The sequence below is a fragment of the Lagenorhynchus albirostris genome, chromosome 7, assembly GCF_949774975.1.
Source record: "Lagenorhynchus albirostris chromosome 7, mLagAlb1.1, whole genome shotgun sequence".
Classification (NCBI taxonomy): domain Eukaryota; kingdom Metazoa; phylum Chordata; class Mammalia; order Artiodactyla; family Delphinidae; genus Lagenorhynchus; species Lagenorhynchus albirostris.
In genome coordinates this window covers 79654160-79676470 of record NC_083101.1, presented here as the reverse complement: position 1 = coordinate 79676470, position 22311 = coordinate 79654160, and the positions used below count along the sequence as shown (strand labels likewise).

Here is a 22311-nt window from a genome sequence, read left to right as displayed (position 1 = left end):
TGAGAGTCTATGAATGGGCTTCAGGAGTAGGTGAGTGTGGCTATGAACCCCTGAAATTATGTCCAAAATGTGCATGTACATTTTTATGAGAAGGTATATCTCCTTTCATTCAATTCTCTAGAGTATCAATAATCACCAATCTAAAAAGGTGTTGGTCACTGCTCATTTTCTAGTTTCTTCCTCCAGCCTCAATCTTGTGTTTCTCTAGTTTCTGTTTGTTCTTAGAAGCCTTTTCTCCCATTCATTCACTCAACAACTTTTTATTGAGCACCAACTATGTGCCAGGAGCTGTTGTGGGTGAACAATGAACAAAACAAATTAAGATCTCTGCCTTTGCAGGGCTTACATTCTAGAAGCTGGAGACAAAGAAATTTTTTTAAAGAGCATCCTACGCAAGTGTTCCTAGATTGTGGTTAATACCTCAGAAAAAAGAAAAGGTAGACCAGGGCAAGGAGAACAGGAGTATGGTGGGAGTGAACTCATGGAGGGAGACTTGAACTTGGTGAGAGAGTTAGCTCAGAGGGTATCTTGGGGAAGGGCATCCAAGAGGAAAAAACAGCCAGCTCAACCAAAGGCTCTCAGGCAGAAGGGTACTTGGCCTTGCTTGGAACATTCAATGAACAAGGTGGTGGGCAATGTGTCCCGAGCAGTGTGGGTGAGTGGAAGAGCAGGGACTCACTGACTCATCTTGAATATCACCTGCCCTTTTCTACTTGCTGATGGACCTGTGTCTCCCACTCAAAGCAGAATCATATCCCTTTAAAATCTCACAATATGTATCTGTGTATAGGCAGTTCCCACACATTTTGAAAAGTAGTTGCCCTGCGTTAAAGAAAAATCTTGACACAGACCCACTGTGCATCATCTCCTCTAGATGTGGGCTATCTTCTTAAACTTACAACACTCACATTTCTGGGGAATATGAAATATTCTTGGTCTGAATGAATAGACTGTCCCATAGGGTGCACTAGGAAAAGGCAGAGATGAGTGAGCAGGATAGAAAGGGAAATTCATGAAGAAAATGGGTTAGTCACCAGGCAAGTGAGATGAGGGGCAAGGCAGCTATCCTCTCCTACTGGGAAAAAAAAAGTGTTGAATTTCGTTCCTCAAATTGGCTCTGGGCCCCATCCCTGAAGAAGCTGATTCAGGAGGTGGGGACGGGAACCAGGAACTTTTAAATCCCCAGATGACTCTCATGGAAAGTCCCATTGGGGACCGACATTGATTGATAGTGGTATACTAAATAACAGTGGATAATACTGCTAAAATCGGTATGTGACTGAAGGATTGCTGAATGGATGCGTAAACTGCAAGTCCTTGAAGTGGATCTCTGTAAAGAATATGTCTCTCAACCAGGAAATATCAATGCATTTCCAGTTCTAGCCCTGTCGAGTGCTTCAAGTGTAACCAGACTCTGCCACAGGTGAAGAGCAGAGCCTTGTACTTTAACAGTCAGCCAAGCTGGGGGCTGGGATGACAGCTGAGTCTAATGAGTACACCTGCTCAGAAAGAAGGTCCTCATCCCTGCTGGGGTTCACGTGCTGATGGATCCTCCCAGGGAAGCTTCGAAGCAGCAAACAGAAAGACCAATTGGTTTTCAAGCCCCGGGGTTCTGTGAAAAACCGAAGTGTGACTCCAAGGAGACCTCATGAAAAGAGAACTGCTGGCCTCACTCTCTCCATTTCTGCCTTCAGGCCTTCCTCCCCTTATTCATTACTTACCCTCTGTTAGTTAAGTAGCGAGCAGCAGGGCTATTTCTTGCAATATTTCCAGCTGGAGAGATGTGGTCCGTTGTTACTGAATCTCCCAAATTTAACAGCACGTAGGCATCCACTATAGATTTAGGGGGCCGAAGATCCAAAGTCTACCAAAGAACACAGTAAGTCAGTGGTTGCCCAGGTTTTCTCCAACATGTCACCAGGGGAACCCCAACAGTAGCAGTCCGTGGACCTGAACCAGATGACAGCCCTATATCAGCGCATAGAAAATTCTAGTTTTATTGGTTTTTTCAGGGGTGTTTAGAAAGGTGAGGTGAATTTATGCAAAATATTCATATCTCACTCTTGAAGGGAGGTGAAGTATTGGCACTGTCCCCTCGAAAGCAACAGGGATGCTGCTGCAAACGACATTCTCTTTCTCCACATCCAGAGAAGGCCTCAGATGCTAAGGACAGCAGGAGTCCTCCCCGTCCCACCCAGGGCAGTGCAGACTCCTTGATCATCAGTTTCAGAGAAGATTTCCCTTGTTTTTATGGATATAAGGTTTAAATATGGATTTTGCAAGGCAAGAAACTTTTTGAAGAACTCATTTTGTTAAAAAGTAAAAAGTCCTACCAGGTCTTCAAAGAATGGTGGTGACTTAATGTATGTAGATTTGGGATTCCAGTAATATAGCTTATCTGATGGGGCTGCTAAGGCATTCCAGCTCTCATTCACAGTCTTGGGGAAAAAAGAAAAAAGGAAAGGCAGATCTAATCACAGTCCATCCTAAGGAAAATTTAACATGCGAACACAAACATATATTCAAGCTAAGAGCACAGTGAAAACCATTCTTATTCTAAATGGTCACACAACAGAGTTCCTCTATACTAAGACAACACCATGCTAAGTAATTTAAAAATACATGTGCTCTGTGATAGGCAGCCTCTGGAATGGCCCCCACGGACCTGCCTTCTAGGATTCACACCCCCAAGTGATCCCCTCCTGCTGAGTAGGGGCTAGGCCTAGTGACTCACCTCCAGGATTAGGTTATAAAGAGACTCTGCCTTCTGTCACTTTCACCCTCTTACCCTCGCTTGCTTGCTTACTTGCTCTGATGGAGGCCAGCTACCATTCTGTGAAGAGCAGGTGAAGAGACCCACTAGTAAGGCACTGAGGGCAGCCTCTAGCTGACAGTCAATGAGGAGCTGAGGCCTTCACCCACAGCACGTGAGGTCCTGTATCCTGCCAACAACCACATGAGTGGTCTTAGAAATGGATCTTCCCCCAGTTGAGTCTTCAGATGAGACTGCAGCCCCAGATGACACCTTGACTGGGGCCTTGTGAAGGCACACACACCCTGTTAAGCCGCACCTCCATTTCTGACCCATGGAAACTGTGAGATAAAAAAATGCTTGCGGGCTTCCCTGGTGGCACAGTGGTTGAGAGTCTGCCTGCTGATGCAGGGGACACGGGTTCGTGCCCCAGTCCGGGAAGATCCCACATGCCGCGGAGCGGCTGGGCCTGTGAGCCATGGCCGCTGAGCCTGCGCGTCGGGAGCCTGTGCTCCGCAACAGGAGAGGCCACAACAGTGAGAGGCCCGCGTACCGCAAAAAAAAAAAAAAAAAAAGACCAACACAAACTTGCTGTTTTAACTCACTAAGTTTGGGGGTAATTTGTTGCAGAGCAATAGATAACTAATACATATACTTATAATTTATGAAATAATCCAGATTGTACCCCAGGGGAAATTATGTATGCTCTGAAGATTCTGGGAAGTAGACCTCCAGGTCATAAGGACATTAGCTAGTAAAAGACAGCTGCTATGCATTCAGATTGGCTTGAATTAGCTCTACATGTCCACTGACTCAGACTTTGGAGGAATACATTTAACCCAATATCTACCAAACTCCCTTGTACCATTTCCCAATGAGCAGCTTGTGGGATTCACAGTGCATGAATATGACCCCCGTGTGACTCTGCTCCCCAGTCTGCCCTCTTGTTTCATTCAAACCACCAGCCCCAGGCTGAAGCCCTTGGGTCAGCCTATCACAGAGACTAGGGAAAGTGGTAACATCCAAGGGGCTCAGAAAATGATGCTGGGCCCCATACATTTTCCCTGTATTTGTAAAATGCACACCAAGTTTTTTTTTTTATTTCGGTAGTTTGATAGGGTGGTGTTTCCTACTGAGTGGCTTTTATTTTTATTATTATTTTTTAAGCATGCAAATACATCTGAGAGGTGCATTCAACCATTTGATGCCTCAGTGACACACTACAGTGACATCAGGGGGTCCTCAACCATAGTTGATGCACGCCCCAGGCTGCCTGAGGAAGCGAGGAGCTGTGGAGAGCTGGCCAGGAACCACACACAGCTGAGGCCTTTCCTCCTGAGGCTGCCGCTCACTTGTCCAACTCTGGGAACATCTGGGGAGTGTGGGGTCTGGAAAAACGTGAGTCTTAGGAGAAAAATGATGGATAACCACTTCCCCAATCATCTGAAGAAATGTTACTTTGTATAGCTGACACCGCCACTGGCCTCAAGGGTGGCAGAGATGATGCATAAGAGCAGCTTTCCCTCACAGGTGGGCTGGGACCTCACCTCTATTTTCTGATAGACCTCCTTAAACATCCCAGGGATGACATACTGACGCTCCACTGCCTGGATCTCATCTCTGGTTGGCCAGATATCTCTCAGAAATACCTGTTGTCCCTTTGCATTTACCCCTGGGGAAAAAAATGTTTATTAGTGAGAAAAACATCTCATACCCCATTTTCATCGCCACATACAGTCAAGTCTCGTTCAGGGTAGTTACGTTCTGTAAAGCCTACGTGCACACTCAGAGAATACTCAGTCACTGCCCCCAGGGGACACACAGGTTAGGCTCCCAAGAGCCTCCATCCACAACACTGTCGTCAACTGATCAAGACATAACCCTGTTTTATGTGTGTTTCTGTTTCATGACACCTTACTTCGTACATACTGTTGATGCATTCACACTGAACTTGCGAGCCTGTCTAACACGAGGCCTGTCACAGCCTTCTTGGGCTTAGGAACGCTACACAGCACTTTAGCACTACTCTTGGTCATTTTAAACAGTGAAATCACCAATAAAAAGCACAAAAATGTGAAAAACATGGTGCTAAACAGAGCTCAAACAGGACACTTGTTTGCAGTATAAGACCTGCAACAAAAAGGCAGAATGGGGCTTCCCTGGTGGCACAGTGGTTGAGAGTCCGCCTGCCGATGCAGGGGACACAGGTTCGTGCCCCGGTCCGGGAAGATCCCACATGCCGCGGAGCGGCTGGGCCCGTGAGCCATGGCCACTGAGCCTGTGCGTCCAGAGCCTGTGCTCCACAATGGGAGAGGCCACAACAGTGAGAGGCCTGCGTACAGCAAAAAAAAAAAAAAAAAAGGCAGAATGTTGCCTTGTTTGACCTCAGCTGAGAGCAGGCACAGTGAGGGACTCAAGGTTTTCACACCTGCACCACTCCCCGCCCCCACCCTGTGCACATTTGTGAGTGACCATGGGAGAGTGATGAGCATTGATTTTGGGGTTAAAACCCATTTTAATGAGTAGTCAAATTTGCAAATATGGAATACATATATAATGAGGATCAACTGTATGTCTAAAGCTATGATTTCCTGAAAGTAAATTCCAGGTCACCATTTTCATATTATCTAATCTGCTTATTAGCATAGGTTGAGGAGGGTACAGCAAAGAGACCAGAGGAAAGGAAACAAAGCATCCTGTCCCCAGAATTTCAAGAAGCTGTACTATGTGGACGTGTTCCTACAGAGGAGACATTAAAACAGTGCCTATCATTAGATTAAAGTGGGAGCTGGAAAGGAAGGGACTGGAGAAGAAGCCAGAATGGCAAGATCTCCACTACTTTGGGTATTTCTTTCCCTTTTGTTGTCCCTCCCCCTTTAGTAAATTCTTGTTTAACTATTTCAGTTATGTCTTAGCTGTGTATTGGGGCATAAAGAAAAGACTCCTCCTCTGATCTCTGGAGGGCCTAGCCTTCATTATTTATTAAGGAAAGCAATAACTTTCTCCCAGTAATGTTTTCAGATGCATTGGAAAAACTGTAACCCCCCAGAAAAGATCTTACCCAGTGGTTCTTTCTCAAAGTCGATCCGGATGGTCCCGGCAATTGCATACGCTATTACTAAAGGCGGAGAGGCTAAATAGTTGGCCCGGGTATTGGGGTGGACTCGCCCTTCAAAATTCCTGTTCCCAGACAGTACTCCAACAGCAACAAGGTCCCCCTGTGTGAGGCAAGGGGAAAAGCAGGTCGCAAAGAGAAGAGAATGCCTAGGCTCCATTTGTCAAAGTTTTCCCTTTAAGCTTCCCCTTCACCTGGTCCTCTCCCTGGGAAGAAGAGCACACAGGGTGACCCTGTGGGAGACACTCTGGGTCAAAAGCAGCTGAGAGACACATTCAGTGGTTTCTGCTCATGAGAAAATAGCAGGTTGGTCAGGAGGCGGCATCCTGGTTATTTTGCTGCTGGGGCCTGAGAACAGGCGGGGAAGACTGCAAGTTGAAAGCTAAAGGAAGCCACACTGACTGATAGGGATTCTATAATTAATGCAAAGCAAACCAAATAGTATTTCTCAACGCTACAGAATTTATGGGCCAAAAATCAAGCCAATGCAATTTAGTTTACATTCATTTGTCTGACTTGGAACCAGTTTTCAGACAACAGGAACAAATGATTTTGGTGCCTTCTGCAGTCAAAACCATGTTTAGGGAGCACACGTGTGCCAGGTGCTGCACTATGTCCTTCGTGTCCACTATCACCTTAATGCTCACAACTCTATGAAACAGGTGCTATTATTGTCTCCAGTTACAGTTGTGAAAACTGAGGCACAGAGGTTAATTAACTTGCTCAAAGGTATACAGTTAATAAGTTTCGCTCAACTCCGAAGACCGTACTCTTAACCACATCCCATACTTCCCTGGACCTTCTTAAAATTACCAGCCTTTTGATCACACATCATATGAAACATGACAACAGCTCTTAAGACCCACAAATTCCTCTGTAATCACCTGCGTGATGGCTTCTACCACAGCTTCAGGTAAGGGCCCACTGTTGCCAATGCAGGTCATGCAGCCATAGCCCACCACATCAAACCTAGGTGCAAGAGAGAAGCACAGGATGGAGAATGACTCTCAGTGGGCTCACCTGTTGGTTACAGTTCCTGGAGACCACTGACTTAAGTAAGTTTAGTACAGGGCTGTCTCTATAAAGCTTTCATTCTTGGGAACATTTTGATCTACTGTTCATCCATTCTAAATCATTCAATTGAGTCCTTTTTATAATTTACTTTTTTAAAAAACTGAAGTATAGTTGATTTATAATATTATGTTAAGGTGTACAACAAGGTGATTGTCATATATAAACACACACATTTTTTCAGATTATTTTGCACTAGAGGTTATTACAAGACATTGAATAGTGTTCCCTATGTTATACAGTAAATCCTTGTTGTTTATCTTTTTTTTTTTTTTTTTTTGGCCACGCCACGCAGCATGCGGGATCTTAGTTCCCCAACCAGGGATCAAACCCACACCCCCTGCAGTGGAAGCCCGAAGTCTTAACCCCTGGACTGCCTGGTAAGTCCCATATCTATTTCATATATAGTAGTGTGTATCTGTTAACCCCATACTCCTAATCCCACCTCTCCCCACAATCCCTGCTTTCCCCTTTAGTAACCATAAGTCTGTTTTCTATGTCTGTGAGTCTGTTTCTGTTTCGTAAATAGATTCATTTGTATTATTTTTTTTAGAGTCCACATACAAGTGGTAATATATAATATTTGTCTTTCTCTGTCTGACTCACTTCACTTGTACGATATTCTCAAGGTCTATCCATGTTGCTTCAAATGGCAATATTTCATTCTTTTTTATGGCTGACAAGTATTCTATTGTGTATATGTATCTTTAGCCATTCATCTGTTGATGGACACTTAGGCTGTTTCAATGTCTCAGCTATTATAAATAGTGCTGGTATGAACATGGGGGTGCATGTATCTTTTCAAATTAGAGTTTCTGTCTTTTCTGGATATATTCCACTGACTGCTGGATCATATGGTAGCTCTAGTTTTAGTTTTTTAAGGAAGCTCCGTACTGTTTTCCATAGTGGTTATACCAATTTACATTTCCACCAACAGTGTAGGAGGGTTCCCTTTTCTCCACACCCTCTCCAGCATTTATTATTTGTAGACTTTTTGATGATGGCCATTCTGACTGGTGTGAAGTGATACCTCATTGTAGTTTTGATTTGCATTTCTCTAAAAGTTAGTGATGTTGAGCATCTTTTCCTGTGCCTGTTGGCCATCTGTATGTCTTCTTTGGAAAAATGTCTATTCAGGTCTTCTGCCCATCTTTTGATTGGGTTGTTGGTTTGTTTGTTTTTGATATTGAGATCTATGAGCTGTTTGTATATTTGGAAATTAATCCCCTGTCAGTCGCATCATTTGCAAATATTTTGTCCCATTCGGTAACTTGTCTTTTCGTTTTGTTTATGGTTTCCTTTGCTGTGCAAAAACTTTTAAGTTCGATTAGGTCCTATTTGTTTATTTTTGCTTTTATTTATTTTGCCTTGGGATATTGCTACAATTTATGTCAGAATGTTTTGCCTATGTTCTCTTCTAGGAGTTTTATGGTGTCATGTCTTACATTTAGATATTTAAACCATTTTGAGTTTAGTTTTGAATACGGTGTGAGACAATATTCTAATTTTATTGATTTACATGAGGCTGTCCAGCTTCCCAACATCACTTGCTAAAGAGACTCTTTTCTGCATTGCATATTCTTACCTTCTTTGTTGAAGATTAATGACCATAGCTGTATGGGTTATTTTTGGTCTTTCTATTCTGTTCCATATAATTTACTTTTATAAGTAATTTACTTATAAGAAAATTATAAGGAGTCTATCTGAATGATCTGGAATTTTTAAAAGTTGAAATCAGATATGCCATTTGATGTCTTTATTCACTACTCTTATTATGTAATCCCAAGGACTTCTGACTTTTATGAGGCACATAACAAAAATCTATGTCATCCAAATTAGGAATAGTGGATTAATTAGAGAAACTGTATCTGGCAACAAATAACTAATTGACTTCAAGGAATCAGAACATTTTCAGGCATGGGAAATAATTATTTTCATACCAAAGGGCAGATTCAGTTGCAGAGCCAACACTAGCCCATAGCACACCTTCATACAACTGAGAAAAGACGCCCCCTGCCCCAGGAGTGCAGCGCTACAGCAGAGCACAGGCTTGATATCAGCCCCTGCTCTCTTCACAGACACCCTTGTCTGATGAACAACCAGTACAACTGTACAGGAGGGCCCTGCTCTGTCGGAATGTGAGGGTTTGTCTGTTAACCATCTGACAGAAGACTACGCAATTAGACACCATCAGATAAGCTTACATCCATTACAAGGTGACTTAGCAAAATACCTGTGGAATACAATAAAACAAAAGCAATGGTGCAAGAGATTTCTCCCTCACCCAAGCTGAGACAGGTAAGGCATGACTCCACTTTCTCGCAGGTAGTAGGTGACCACACCACTTCCAGGAGATAGGCTAGTTTTGATGTAAGGCTTCACGTTCAGGCCAGCATCCACAGCCTTCTTTGCTAACAAGCCTGTGAAATGGTAAACACAGACACGGTGTGTGGGGCTGCCCACTCTAGGTGCCACGGACATTTCAGGAAGGAGACTGACTTCAGTCTGCACTTCCTGCACTGCCTGACAGAGCCCCATTCATGTTGATGCTTTCTGCCATCTTTGTTGCCTGACAGAAATCAAAAGCTCGCTGGCCCAAAGTCATTTACATGTATTCAGTAAACTCAAAATTAGCCATGGACATGAAGAAAAAGATAAAAAGAGCTGTGCCTTTTTTTTTTTTTAAAAAGAGATAAACCTGAACCATTCATGATTATATTATAGAATGAGTTTTTAATTTTTGGAGGGAAAGCAGTCTTTCTAATTATATTTTATTTAGATGAAAAATAATAGGAAGGGCCCCTTCTTAAAGTATATGAATTGTGTACTTGTTGGTGAGGAATACAGTCTGCCTAGAAGGTAAAATCTAGTCCTCAGATATTTCTTGAAGAGGAAGATCAAGGGCTCTTGGGCCACTTGACTCTGGGCAAATACAGACTATTTATTACAGGGACACTGGGTGCTCTGACTTAGGACATATCAGGGAAGTAGGAAAGAAATAAGGAATCAGGGAAGTAGGAAAGAAATAAGGAGTCAGGGGTATAAAGAGACAAAAGGCTACAGACAAGCTGGTATCTTATCTTAAGGAAATTGGTTTGTCCAAAGCTTAGGTGGCAACAGATGAATTCCTGGACAAAGAAGGTTCTCCTTACGCACTTGTCCAATTCATAAAGAAAGAACTGTTTGTGGACACAAGAGGAACTCTTAGGGATATTTTAAAATTTGGAAACTAAAGGGACATTAGAGTAATGAAACTCTGCATGTAAATATTAAATAATTAAACAGAATTGCATAATAGGTAGATAAGTTTTATCGACCAGTGCCCTGTGCCATAATTCAGATGCACTTGACAATGCATCTAAGACAGACTAAATTCTACTGTACAAAAAGGCCTATCAGGGATTTTATGGAGAAAACAGTCTGTGAAATGAAAACAGGTTTTTTCTTCTAAAGTCTGACATAAGATTCTAGGCTTTACCAGAAATTCATCTTTCTTTCCTCTCTTCTCCTTCTTTTCTGTGTTGATTCTAAAGACTATACTACTTTAAATACTTTGCATTATTTATTGTATAAACATTTCTGGGCCAATTAATCTCTGCATCTGGAAAGGATAAGGCTCAGGGAACTATATGTAGAACTCAGTTAAGCCCCTGGGTCATGTCTTGGGAAATTTTCACCCACACGTCCACATGGCCATCAAAGGCACTTACCTGCTCCTAACATCACAGATGGATTACTGGTGTTAGTGCAGCTAGTAATGGCAGCGATTACCACAGAACCGTGAGCAAGGGTGAACTCGCTATTATTATAGATAAATGTCTTATGGTCATTATGATGGTCCAGAGCAACCTGGAATCCTTTAAATCCTTGCTATAGGAAGAAAAAAAGAAAAAAAAAATATATGGTCAAAAGTTCTCACTTTGGAAGAAGAAATACTTTGGTAACTATAGTTTTAAAGGCCAATTCTTAACAAAACATAAACATCTCAGCTGGTAAACTCTGAAATGCTACAGAAAAATTAAATTTACTCTTTTTAAATCTTTATAAAAGGGAGTCATGATTTCTGAATCTGATTTTGCTTTGAAATTATTAACAATTCTTCCCCACCTCAAATACCGAAAGACTAAAACTACAAATTTAGCTTAGTCTCATTAGAGCTAATTAGTACAGATGTAATGGCTACACTGAGGGCGCTGATACTAACCTTTATGGAAATTTAGAAAAAGGTGCCATTTTGGCCAGATTCAACCAATCATAAGCAGTAAGGCTAACACAGTGCCGCTGAACATTTGGTAAAATGCTGGCATCCCGCGGATAAAATCCATCACAAATCTTATTCATTTGAAAAATCTTCATTGAAAATCTACTGTGTACAAGATACTATGCTGGGCACTTTGTGGGATACAAAGGTGACTGTGTATAAATCCTATCCTCAATCCACAGTGTAGTAAAGGAAATCAGACATGCACATATTATACAGTACCAACAATGAAAGTAAAGGCTACGAAACACCATCACAGGGTTTCCCACTGATGCCATGAAGGTTCAAATGAGGGAGAGATGACTTTGTGCTATGGGATCTGAGGCCACATTGTGGAAGAGCTGAGAGATTAGGGCATGCAGACGGGGAAGGGACATGCAGGCAGGGGATGGCATGAACAAAAGTACAGTGGCCAGAAAAGTTTGGGCAAGCCGAGTGAACACCGTGGTGAGTCATGTGAAAAGGGGGTATGCTTTGGAAAAGGAGGGTTGAGTTGTGTTTACAGGCAATCAAGTGCTCTAAGGAAGCTGCCTGGCTCTTAGCTAATGCAGAGGGAGGCATCGAGGACTACAGGATGGAGAGGAAACGCCCGCAGCACCAAGGCTTCAGGAAGACTCATCATCGAGGGCAGTGAAGCCTGTGCACAAAGAAGCCAAGCATGGGGCAGGACTGGGGAGGATTTCCATCCACCTCTCCCAGGTCCCTACCTTGGCTCCAAGGCAGCTCTCAAAGTCCTTTTTCATGTCAGATACGGCAACTTTGTCCTGAGGCCTTTTGGGTCCACTGCAGCAAGGCACTACTGTTTTCAAATCTAACTCCACAACCTGTGCACCCAAAAGAAAAGGAACCGTGGAATTGACATTATACTCACAAAGAAAAAAACACAGCCATGCCAGAGAATTTAAAACACCACAACAATAAAAATAAACTAAACTACCACATTCAAAACCAAGGAAGTCAATGTCCATTTTACACTGAAGGGATGAATTTCCAAAGTTCCAGATGAGCACTTCGGTAGCATGGGACAGGCAGAAGCCTTGCCACCTCTCAGAAAGACCAGGGTGGGCATTGTGGCTGCCGCCGGGGTCTTTCACTCAGCCATCTTTGCAAAGCAGCTCATACATCCTTTTTATTGCTTAAGTTAGTCAATGAGATGGATTTTCTACTGAAATGATAGATAAACCATTGTAATTTTTCTAAGATGACTGGGGGAATGCAGCCATTAACTCATCAATGCCAAGAAATGGGCCCTAGTCTAATTGAATATTTCCTTCCATCAATGTAATATGAAACAAAACAAGGATCCTGCATCTGGTTTACCCTCCAATCTTGGCTGCTGAGAAAAATGTGGATTCAGTTTGCCCCCTAGAAAATGAATGAAGATAAGTACGTCGATGGGTAAATCAGAACAAATTGATTCGCTTGCACCTCCATTTCTTTCCCCATCTATAATAATGATGTGCTTATCAGCCTTTAAATAGCTCCAGTCCTTCTAAACTCCTTTTCCAAAGATCTTCCACATAAGAGGAGTAAAGCAAAAAAGGGGAGCAGGGCTTCCCTGGTGGCGCAGTGGTTAAGAATCTGCCTGCCAATGCAGGGGACATGGGTTCAAGCCCTGGTCTGGGAAGATCCCACATGCTGTGGGGCAAGTAAGCCTGTGAGCCACAACTACTGAGCCTGCGCTCTAGAGCCCACGAGCCGCAACTAATGAGCCCACACACCGCAACTTCTGAAGCCCACACACTCTAGGACCCACGTGCTGCAACTACTGAAGCCCTCACGCCTAGAGCCCATGCTCTGCAACAAGAGAAGCCACCGCAATGAGAAGCTCGCACACCGTAACTAAAGAAAGCCCGCGCGCAGCAACGAAGACCCAACGCAGCCAAAAAATAAATTAATTAATTAAATTTATTAAAAAAAAAAGCGGTGGGTGGCGGGAGCATACTCAACCTAATGGCCAGGAAGAATGGGACAAGTTACGTTATTTTATGTCTACAATTCCTTATCTTTTTGATTTTTTTAGCCTTAGTTCTTCTGCGATAACTTGGCAGTGACTAATTTCCTACAAATACACCCCCCAAGAAAACACATTCACAACTAAAACCACAGGCTTGAGAAAGAGGAAACACATGCCCAGCACTGTGTGCTAAACATTTTAAATGCATTATTTCATTCTCTAATCCTTTATCATGACCTTATGAAAGGCACTCTCATACCTGGGCAAAGTCTGGGTCTTGAGCGGAGTCACTGAAATCCCGAAACATTCCTACAGCCTGAAGATACTTTTTAATATGCTTTACTTTTTCTTCATCACGACCTAATGGGCATTTTAAGAAGTAACAAGTAACAGATGTTAATATTTCCTGATTAAACTAATGCCTCTACCAGAAGCTATACAAGTAATGGGCATTTCACGTAAACACACACCAAGAGCTCTGCTGATATGGCAGCTTTCAGGCTAACAGTCTGACTCTCTAGCCGATGCTGCTGTTTACTAGGGGCCATTAACTGATCTGCTGTTCTATCGAAGTGACCATTTTCTGTAGAAGATTCTCAGTTATAAGCACTCGTCTCTCTTTGGTTATGGGTCTTAATTAAGAGGATCCTAAGCCTCAGCGAATTGTCAAAGCATACCTCCGACGCATCTGCCTTCAACTGGCCACAGACCCTCAGCATTCCACATTATTCTTGTTATAGTAATCCCCGCAGTCTCCCACCACAGATCACCAGCTGTGTTCCCAGCACTGTGTGCTAAACATTTTAAATGCATTATTTCATTCTCTAATGCTTTATCATGACCTTATGAGAAAAGCACTGTTATTATCCTCATTTATGGATGGGGAAATAGTGGCTCAAGAAGATTAACTTTCCCATGGAACACGGGCCGTAAATGGCAGAACCAGGATCCGAAGCTGAGTTTAGATTTGAGTTCAAAGTCCTAACTCGTGATGCTATATCACCAGGAATATGACCCTGAAAGCTCTGCTGTTTCATTCTGATCAAGACCCTGGTTGCAGGAGATAATACGCACGGTTTGCCCAATGGACACGGAGTTCTCCCAGTTCTCTGACAGTTAAATAAGCCTGTTTGAGAGCTTGATTCTTGGATCCACAACAGATCAGCATTCTTTTTTTTTCGCCTCTTCATTTTAACTGAATTGTAAAGGTCATCAGCTTTCAGCATGGACCTTATAACAGATGACTGTCTGATCTTCGTTAACATTTATCATGACCTGTTGTTGGGCCCCAGTGTTCATTACATCCCCTGTCATCCTCTCCACGAAGACATGCAGGAGAAATTTCTTTTAGGTTTCAGTTTAAGAAAGTGTTCAACTTCTCTGAAACCATTGGTTTCAAATCAGTAGATGTTACAAATTCGGTACCAGATCAGTAAGAGGTTCGGTGGCCACCTCTAGAGCCATAGAAGCTAATCTCATCTCTGGATGTATTTTGCAGCTTTCCCCTCCCCACCATCCCTTCCCTTCTCTTCTCTTCTTTAGGTTGAATGCCTCAGCTATTTAATCGAGGGACAGAGGCAGAAGGTAGTGCTCCAATTCTCAGCGTTCTATGAACTTTAGAAACGGCCTTCTGTTTTCAGGGTTCTGCACTTACCTGTCTGCACCAGGTACTTGATACTGACTTCATCAACCGGGAAAAAGGCAGCAGTGGCTCCATACTCTGGACACATGTTGGCAATTGTAGCTCGGTCGGCAATGGACAACTGGGCTACCCCTGGCCCGAAGAACTCGACAAATTTGCCCACTACCCCAACCTGGCGGAGGTGCTGAGCAACAGAACAACAGCAGAGTTTGAGACTTGATAACCTGTATTTAAAATGCAGAACTATCCCCTTGCAATTCTCATAAAGTAGCCTTGTGAGTAAACACAAAAAATGAATTAGCCCAACATATGTTTGATTACTTTTAAAAATAAAACTTAAAAAGTAAGGCCAACTAAATACAACGTGGTATCTTGGAGTAGATCCTCGAACAGAAAAGGGATTACTGAAAAAACTGGTGAAGTTTCTCGTTTAGTTAAAAATGTCATACCGATGTTAACTACTTCTGTTTCTGATAAATATACCATGGTTATGTAAGATGTTAACATCTGGGGAAGCTGGGAGAAAGGTAACAGGAACTCTGTATTACCTTTACATCAAGTCCCCTGTAAATCTAAAATTATGTTGAAACATTTCTTTAAAAAGAAAGAAAAAGTAATATAAAAACACAAATAATAAGAAAAGTTTTGCCAAATGAGAAAACTTCTTTCTAAAAATTAAATAAATTCTTTCAACTTGAATAAATTATGATTTGCACTTGTTGAATAAGCAAATGCCTTGTTTTCAAGGGTATAATGAACAAATATCCTGAACACAGGTATAAGTCAAAGGTAACCAAAAGATCCAGGCAGTCTGACTCTCACACCTTTTCCATACAAGCCATCAGCCAGGGCTGGAGCCTCATGACTGGCTTGGCTCTGCATGAAATCAGCTGTATGAAGTGTGGACAACCACACGGACAGGCCCTTTTGGTTACATGGAATTCTGCCAAATTTTGTGGGCAGAGCCTATATTATTCCACACTTGAATGATGCGGACATCTCTGATGAGCTGTAGTGTTCAAATAAATCCGATTCCGATGTCCATGACTATTAAATCAAAAGTATAGCATCCATCCCACATAACCCAAGCCTTCAAACTATACAACCAGAAAAACTTGCGTGATAATAAAAAAAAAATTACTTTTCTAATAGTCTTTCAAAATGAAACTGCCTTCTTTTTGCAAGGCAAGCAAATCACCAAAAAGGATTATTTCTGACAAGGGCAAATGAAAAACAAAACAAAACTAATATTTTCCAGCTTGGAGAAACATCTGTTACAATAATGTAACTTACAATACAGAGAATGGAATTTTAAATAGTCAAAAATTATTCGTAGTTTGTTATTTTCATATAAAGAAGAACCATGTGGAAAAAATGTAGAAGTAAAACATATGCATGGAAATGATTTCTTATAACCTCAAGACAGTGATTATCTCTAGAAATGAAGAGGTGGCTTTAGCCATAAATATTACATTTCACTTCTTAAAAAATATACATACAGAGAGAGCTCTGAAGCAAATACAGCAAAATGTTACCATCTGTTAAGTCTACATGGTGGGCATATAAATGTCATTTTAACTTCTGTGTATTTAAACTATTTCACAGTTTCAAAGAATTTTTTTAAAGAAAAAGATCCATGCAGCAACAGAAGAGTAAAATGAACATAATGATCTGGAACCTAACTGCAGAGTTCTCTCCTTATGTCATCTCTTTTAAAGTCATAAACATACTGTTTCCTAGCACTTCTAGAGCACATGGAAACCAAGAAAGACTCCATCATGGACTTTCCTCCTATTTGTCACTGCGACTCAGACCACAGAAGAGGCAGCACATTGTTACCTTGGTGATGGTGAGCACGATGTCAGTGGATGTTACCAGGGGGTGGGGATTTCCCATCAGCCTGTAGCCAATCACCTGGGGAAGCACCATGCTGATTGGCTGGCCCAGCATGACAGCTTCTGCTTCGATACCACCCACACCTGTGTGGAAAGGCGTGACAGAGTAATGCTTTCCTTAGTCCTCACAATATCCCTCAGGCATAGTTCACTGTCATTAACAAGTAGTCAACCCACTTACAGTGTTTTACTAGTATAGAGTTATATTTCCATAAAGGACAGTTATCTTTTCTCTATTTCCCTCTATAGAATTTTTAACAAGTGTTTCTCAAAGTGTGGTCCCCCAAACACCTGTGTCAAAATCCCCTTGATTCCACACTAAAAAGAAGAGTGGGCTTCAGGAGTCGCTGTTTTTAACAAACACTCCAGCTGATTTTTGCCTATTCTAATTCCAGCTGCTTATTCCAATTCCAGCTGCTTATTCCAATTCCAGCTGCTTATTCCAATTCATTCTTCCAAACATTATACTGAGTGCCTAAAAGGCATCAGACACTTTTCCGGGTACTGGAAATTACTGGAAAACAGACCAAAAAAACCTCTCTGATATTTGTGGTCACTCAAATTCATGCTGCTGGGATGTAAGGGTATCAAAGTAAATCAAGGTATTTACATAGAACAGCATAAGTGGAACAGGAACCCAGAAGAACACTCACCCCAACCGAGAACGCCCAAACCATCAATCATGGTAGTGTGCGAATCCGTGCCCACAAGACTGTCTGGGTAATAATATCCATCCTGATCAAATACCACTCTTGCCAAATACTCCAGATTCACCTGGTGGATGATTCCTGAGCCAGGAGGAATAATCCGCATGTTGCGAAAGGCCAGAGAGCCCCACTGGGATTGAAAAATGGGGAGAACACTGTGAATACCAGCACACCTTTATGCAGCTCACCTCCTTGGCACCTCTTCCTCATACCCCACACACATAAAGAATCAACCAATGGAGCCAAACTCTGCCCATACCTTTAAAAATTCAAATCGTTCTCTATTTCTTTCAAATTCCAAGTCTTGATTCTTCTGTAAACTGTCTGCCCTGTCAAAGAGAAAGACTAAATGTATAAATTTTAAGGCGTAAAATGTTACTGGTCAAATTTATAGGTGATAATAAAGAAAATGGCAGTTTCATCTGCAGGCTTGCTGGGTGGTGGTATGCGTTCGTTAACGTGGGAAAGAGGTAATTAAAGAAAGTAAAAAGAATAATTATTTTTTGGTTCAGGTGATTTTTATAATGCCTTTAAACATGGTGGGTAGAAAACATTAAGTGGATTTAAGTTAAAACTATTCTAATCATAAAGTCTGACTCTTAGGAACAGACTCAAGACATTTATGATGACAACAGCAGCTTAGATATTTAAAGAAGCTTTCTTTCTGTACTCCTTTCTTACCTATGACCTTGTTACAACACCTCTCTGAGCTGAGCCATATCTGGGCTGGCATTTTCATCTGTTTTATGTTGGGAGGTAGGGAACCAGTGATGCCAGGAGGCACGGGAATTTATAGAATCACAATCTCCTATCTTGCAAAAGGAGGTTTATGAGGAGGATGGTGACACTCAAGAACATGAGTAAAGCCCAGATTATATACCGAGGTTTGCTCCTAGTCATTCAGTTCATCAGGACTGACATGGACAATTCAGGGCATCAGGAAGCTTTTCCAGAATTTTTATAATCAAACTACATTGTTTTGAGGTAGAGTAAGTCATAGTGACAACTCGGCATGGTTAGCACACAGGAAGTGCTTACAAACTGTCATGGGTTGAGTGAACATAGGAAATGATAGTGAAATTAATAGCTAAGACCCAAGTCAGACTTCACTAATTAATAGTTAACACTTACTGACATTACTAGGAACTAGGCACCAAAGTGCTTTACATTTATTTTCTAATTTAGTCTTCAAAATAGCCCTTTGAGCTAGGAGCAACTAATATCCACATTTTTCAAAAGAGGAAACAGACACAGAGAGGGTAAGAAACTTGTTCAGGACCTCACAGCTAGTAAATGATGGAATTGGTATTGACACCCAGGCAGTCTGACTCAAGAATGATGCTCTAAGTCCCTATGCTGCCTCCCTGTAGTAGTAGTTGCAGAAACTGTAGCAGCGATGGTGGTGGTGGTAATAGCAACAACTACCATAATAATAATAACAGCAGGAGCCAAAGTGCAAGACTGCACGGTGCATCGTAGGCTCTAAGTGCTTTACACACATGAACTCATTCAATCATCCTAACAACCCCTCACGTAGGTACTACCATTACCCCAATGTATGGAAGAGGAAGCGGAGGCACAGAAAGATTAGTTAACTTCTCCAAGGTCAGATGCTTGTACATTACAGAGTGGTCACCCGAACCCAGGTCTGACCGGTCCTGGAGCCTCTGCCTTAACCACTATACCCACTTTCTTCTGTCACTTGTTAATGATCTACAGAGCCTACCTGGTGCCACATGCTGGGCATACAAATGTGCAGAAGGGGCATGTGCGCTGCCCAGCTGGAGCTCAGAGCCTAGCGAGAGACACAGAGCAGCAACCAGGCAACCATGAGAGTGTGATCATCAATGTCATGATACGGGAAGTACAGGGTGCCATGGGAGCACCCAGAAAGGGCCATGAACTCAGACCAGGGAGCCAGGGATGCCTTCCAGAAGGCGATGACATCGATGTAGCCTGGAGGGCGAGGGGGAGTCTGCCAGATGAGCATGGGTAGGCGGGCACTCCTTGAGAAGAAAAAGACTGGAGGCACGCACTATTTACTCTACAAATACACATTCAGTTACCATGCGGATGTTTTTCTTTTTCTCTTGATGTGAATATTCTTCCAGATAAGTGTCAGTTGCTTTGATGGGATCAATTTCTGAGAGTATCTTACAGCAGGGGTTGGTCCACAAACTATGGTTCATGAGTCAAATCTGGCCCAATACGGTATATGTTTGGCTGTCAAGCAACGAATAATTTTTATATTTTTAAAGGTTGGAAAACAAATAAACAGAGACAGTATGTGGCCAGCAAAACCTGAAGTATTTACTGTTGGCCCTTTACAGTAAAAGTTTGCTGATCTCGGGCTTCCCTGGTGGCGTAGTGGTTGAGAGTCCGCCTGCTGATGCAGGGGACACGGGTTCATGCCCCGGTCCGGGAAGATCCCACATGCTGCGGGGCGGCTGGGCCCGTGAACCATGGCCGCTGGGCCTGCGCATCCGGAGCCTGTGCTCCGCAATGGGAGAGGCCACAGCAGTGAGAGGCCCGTGTACCACAAAAAAACAACAACAAGGTCCTTCAGTCTGACGTCAGACTTCCTTTATGAGTCCTCTCCCATCCTCCAGTCCAAACTTTTAGTTTCAGCTGCACTGTGGCCCTCATACTCTCTCAAACCGCACTTTCCTCATGCCTTTGCATGCTCTGTTCTCTCTGTGTAGAATGCCTTTCCAGCTCTTTGCTCTTTGGTAAACATGCCTGGGGACCCAGATTAAGTGACACTTCTGGAAGAGCCCCCCTGACTCTCCAAGTTAGTGATTTGGTTCCTACACTTACTAACTGCATTCAAGCTGTGCATTCCCGAATCTCTCTACTTTTCTAGACTAACCTGCTTCTTGAATAAATACTGACATACAATAGGTCTGTTAAATGGATTTAATTTTACAAAAAAGAGGGAAGGCATCTTGGAACATTATTCTTAATCATGTATGGCCCTGCCCCATCTCTTCTGCTGAGCTCTGAGCACATGTGGACTCCCAGTCATTATGCCTTGTCCTCTTGTCTCCAGAAGGATTTCAGAGTTTCTCAAAACAGAAGCAAGGTTGGAAGAGGACCATTTACCCCAGAGAATGCTGGGACCATCAGTTCGATATACATGACATAGTCACAGGACAAGCAGAAGCCAGAAATGCTTAGGCTGCTTTAAGATATGTTAAATTCTAGGTAAAAAAAAAGTTAAAATTAAAAATAAATTAAAATTTAAAAAACAACCCTATTTACTCACTAAAACAAAAAATCTTTTATGCTAACCTTGGCTCGTTAACTCAGTTCTAGTTATTCGAATGAATAAACAGACCTAGAATTCAGATTTTTCCACCACTCAGAACTTTCCTAGATTTACCCAATCTGGTAAGCTTTCAATAAGATCTCTGAATGTGAATGGCCTCACACACTAAAGAGGAAATTTCTCCTTATTTATGTAAGTTGAAATCAGATTTGGATGTAGTTCAAAGTTTCTGAGTATTACATTTAATGGTACTCCAGAAATTCACAGACAGTATTTATAGAGAAGATAATTTTGACACTCATGAAATCTGGTCAGAAATTGCTATGATATTCTTGTTGGGATTTTTAAAAAGGTTATTTCTGAGATAACTTTGTAAAACATTACAATAATGCATTAGTTGGATCCTAGATTCCTAAAGATGGTGTGAAGCCAATTACTACTATTCACAGCAGGGAAAGAGCTTAGAAATACTTAACTGAGAAAATTCACCATCCCACCACTCCTTACTTCATTCTGGAAATAGCTGGAAATAAGCTCACAGCACACAGTTCCACAAAAACTGAGACATCACACTTAATTCCTTACAAAAATGAGGAAAGAGACTGGGAGGTCAAATTGCAAAACCAAACTCAAGAAATAAAAACAAAACACTAGCAATGAAAATACTTCTCGGGCTTCTCTGGTGGTGCAGTGGTTAAGAATCCACCTGCCCATGAAGGGGATACGGGTTCAAGCCCTGGTCCGGGAAGATCCCACATGCCACGGAGCAACTAAGCCCATGTGCCACAACTACTGAGCTTGCACTCTATAGCCCGCAAGCCACAACTACTGAGCCCATGTGCCACAACTACTGACTAGCCCATGTGCCACAACTGCTGAAGTCTACGCACCTAGAGCCTGTGCTCCGCAACAAGAGAAGCCACTGCAATGAGAAGCCTGCACACTGCAACGAGGAGTAGCCCCCGCTCACCGCAACTAGAGAAAGCCTGTGCGCAGCAAATAAGACCTAACGCAGCCAAAAATAAATAAATAAATAAATTTATTAAAAAAAGAAAATACTTCTCATAGAAGTGTTTCTCTTTAATTAAAAAAAAAGAAGTGTTTGCTAGATTTGGATATCATTTTGGATCAAAGTTCACCACTAGACTTTGCTATTTTCATCATAATGTTTTTAGTATTACAGTATAAATGAAAAAGGTCCATAAAAAATTGAAACCAGAGTTGATGGATGTCAAGGTTTAAGGAGGAAACCAAGTCACAATGAACTTGGTGCTGACTCAGATTCTTTACCTGCTTAATTGTCAGGAGCTCTTTTGAGTTTTGAGTCAAATAACTTTAGAAATTAAAACAATTACAATTCTGTCTCCACCAGTACTTTCACCTTCCAGGCCAGGGAAATGAAGGTAAATCCATCAACACCAATGAGTCTTCAAGAAAAAGTTGCCCATGATTTTGTGAGGCTACTTTTAATAATTTCTGAAGTGGGACTTTAGGAAACATACTCTCCAATAGGATAATAGTTTGTGTATTTTTAAGTCTTCCCTTTGAAATCAAAACATTAAATTGAGCTTATGTGATTTAAGGAAGAAAAAAAAAAGGACATGTTGCCCAAGGATGGGTTGAGTCCAAAGAAAAGGAAAGAG

At 42.1% G+C, this 22311-nt stretch overlaps 1 protein-coding gene across 2 annotated transcripts in view; it reads right to left on the bottom strand.

Moving 5' to 3' along the window:
• ACO1 (aconitase 1) overlaps window positions 1-22311 on the bottom strand; it is a 59738-nt gene that overhangs the window by 11137 nt on the left and 26290 nt on the right. The window contains exons 5-17 of one of the 2 annotated variants that reach the window (XM_060155187.1): window positions 17660-17729; window positions 17347-17530; window positions 16638-16777; window positions 14811-14982; window positions 13416-13516; window positions 11907-12023; window positions 10649-10808; window positions 9223-9358; window positions 6752-6836; window positions 5814-5970; window positions 4300-4424; window positions 2334-2438; window positions 1722-1864 (exon numbers count right to left, since the gene is read on the bottom strand). In XM_060155187.1, coding sequence (XP_060011170.1) covers window positions 1722-1864; window positions 2334-2438; window positions 4300-4424; window positions 5814-5970; window positions 6752-6836; window positions 9223-9358; window positions 10649-10808; window positions 11907-12023; window positions 13416-13516; window positions 14811-14982; window positions 16638-16777; window positions 17347-17530; window positions 17660-17729 — 1695 coding nt within the window. The remainder of the gene's footprint in view (window positions 1-1721; window positions 1865-2333; window positions 2439-4299; window positions 4425-5813; window positions 5971-6751; window positions 6837-9222; window positions 9359-10648; window positions 10809-11906; window positions 12024-13415; window positions 13517-14810; window positions 14983-16637; window positions 16778-17346; window positions 17531-17659; window positions 17730-22311) is intronic. The other variant, XM_060155188.1, reaches the window with a different exon arrangement.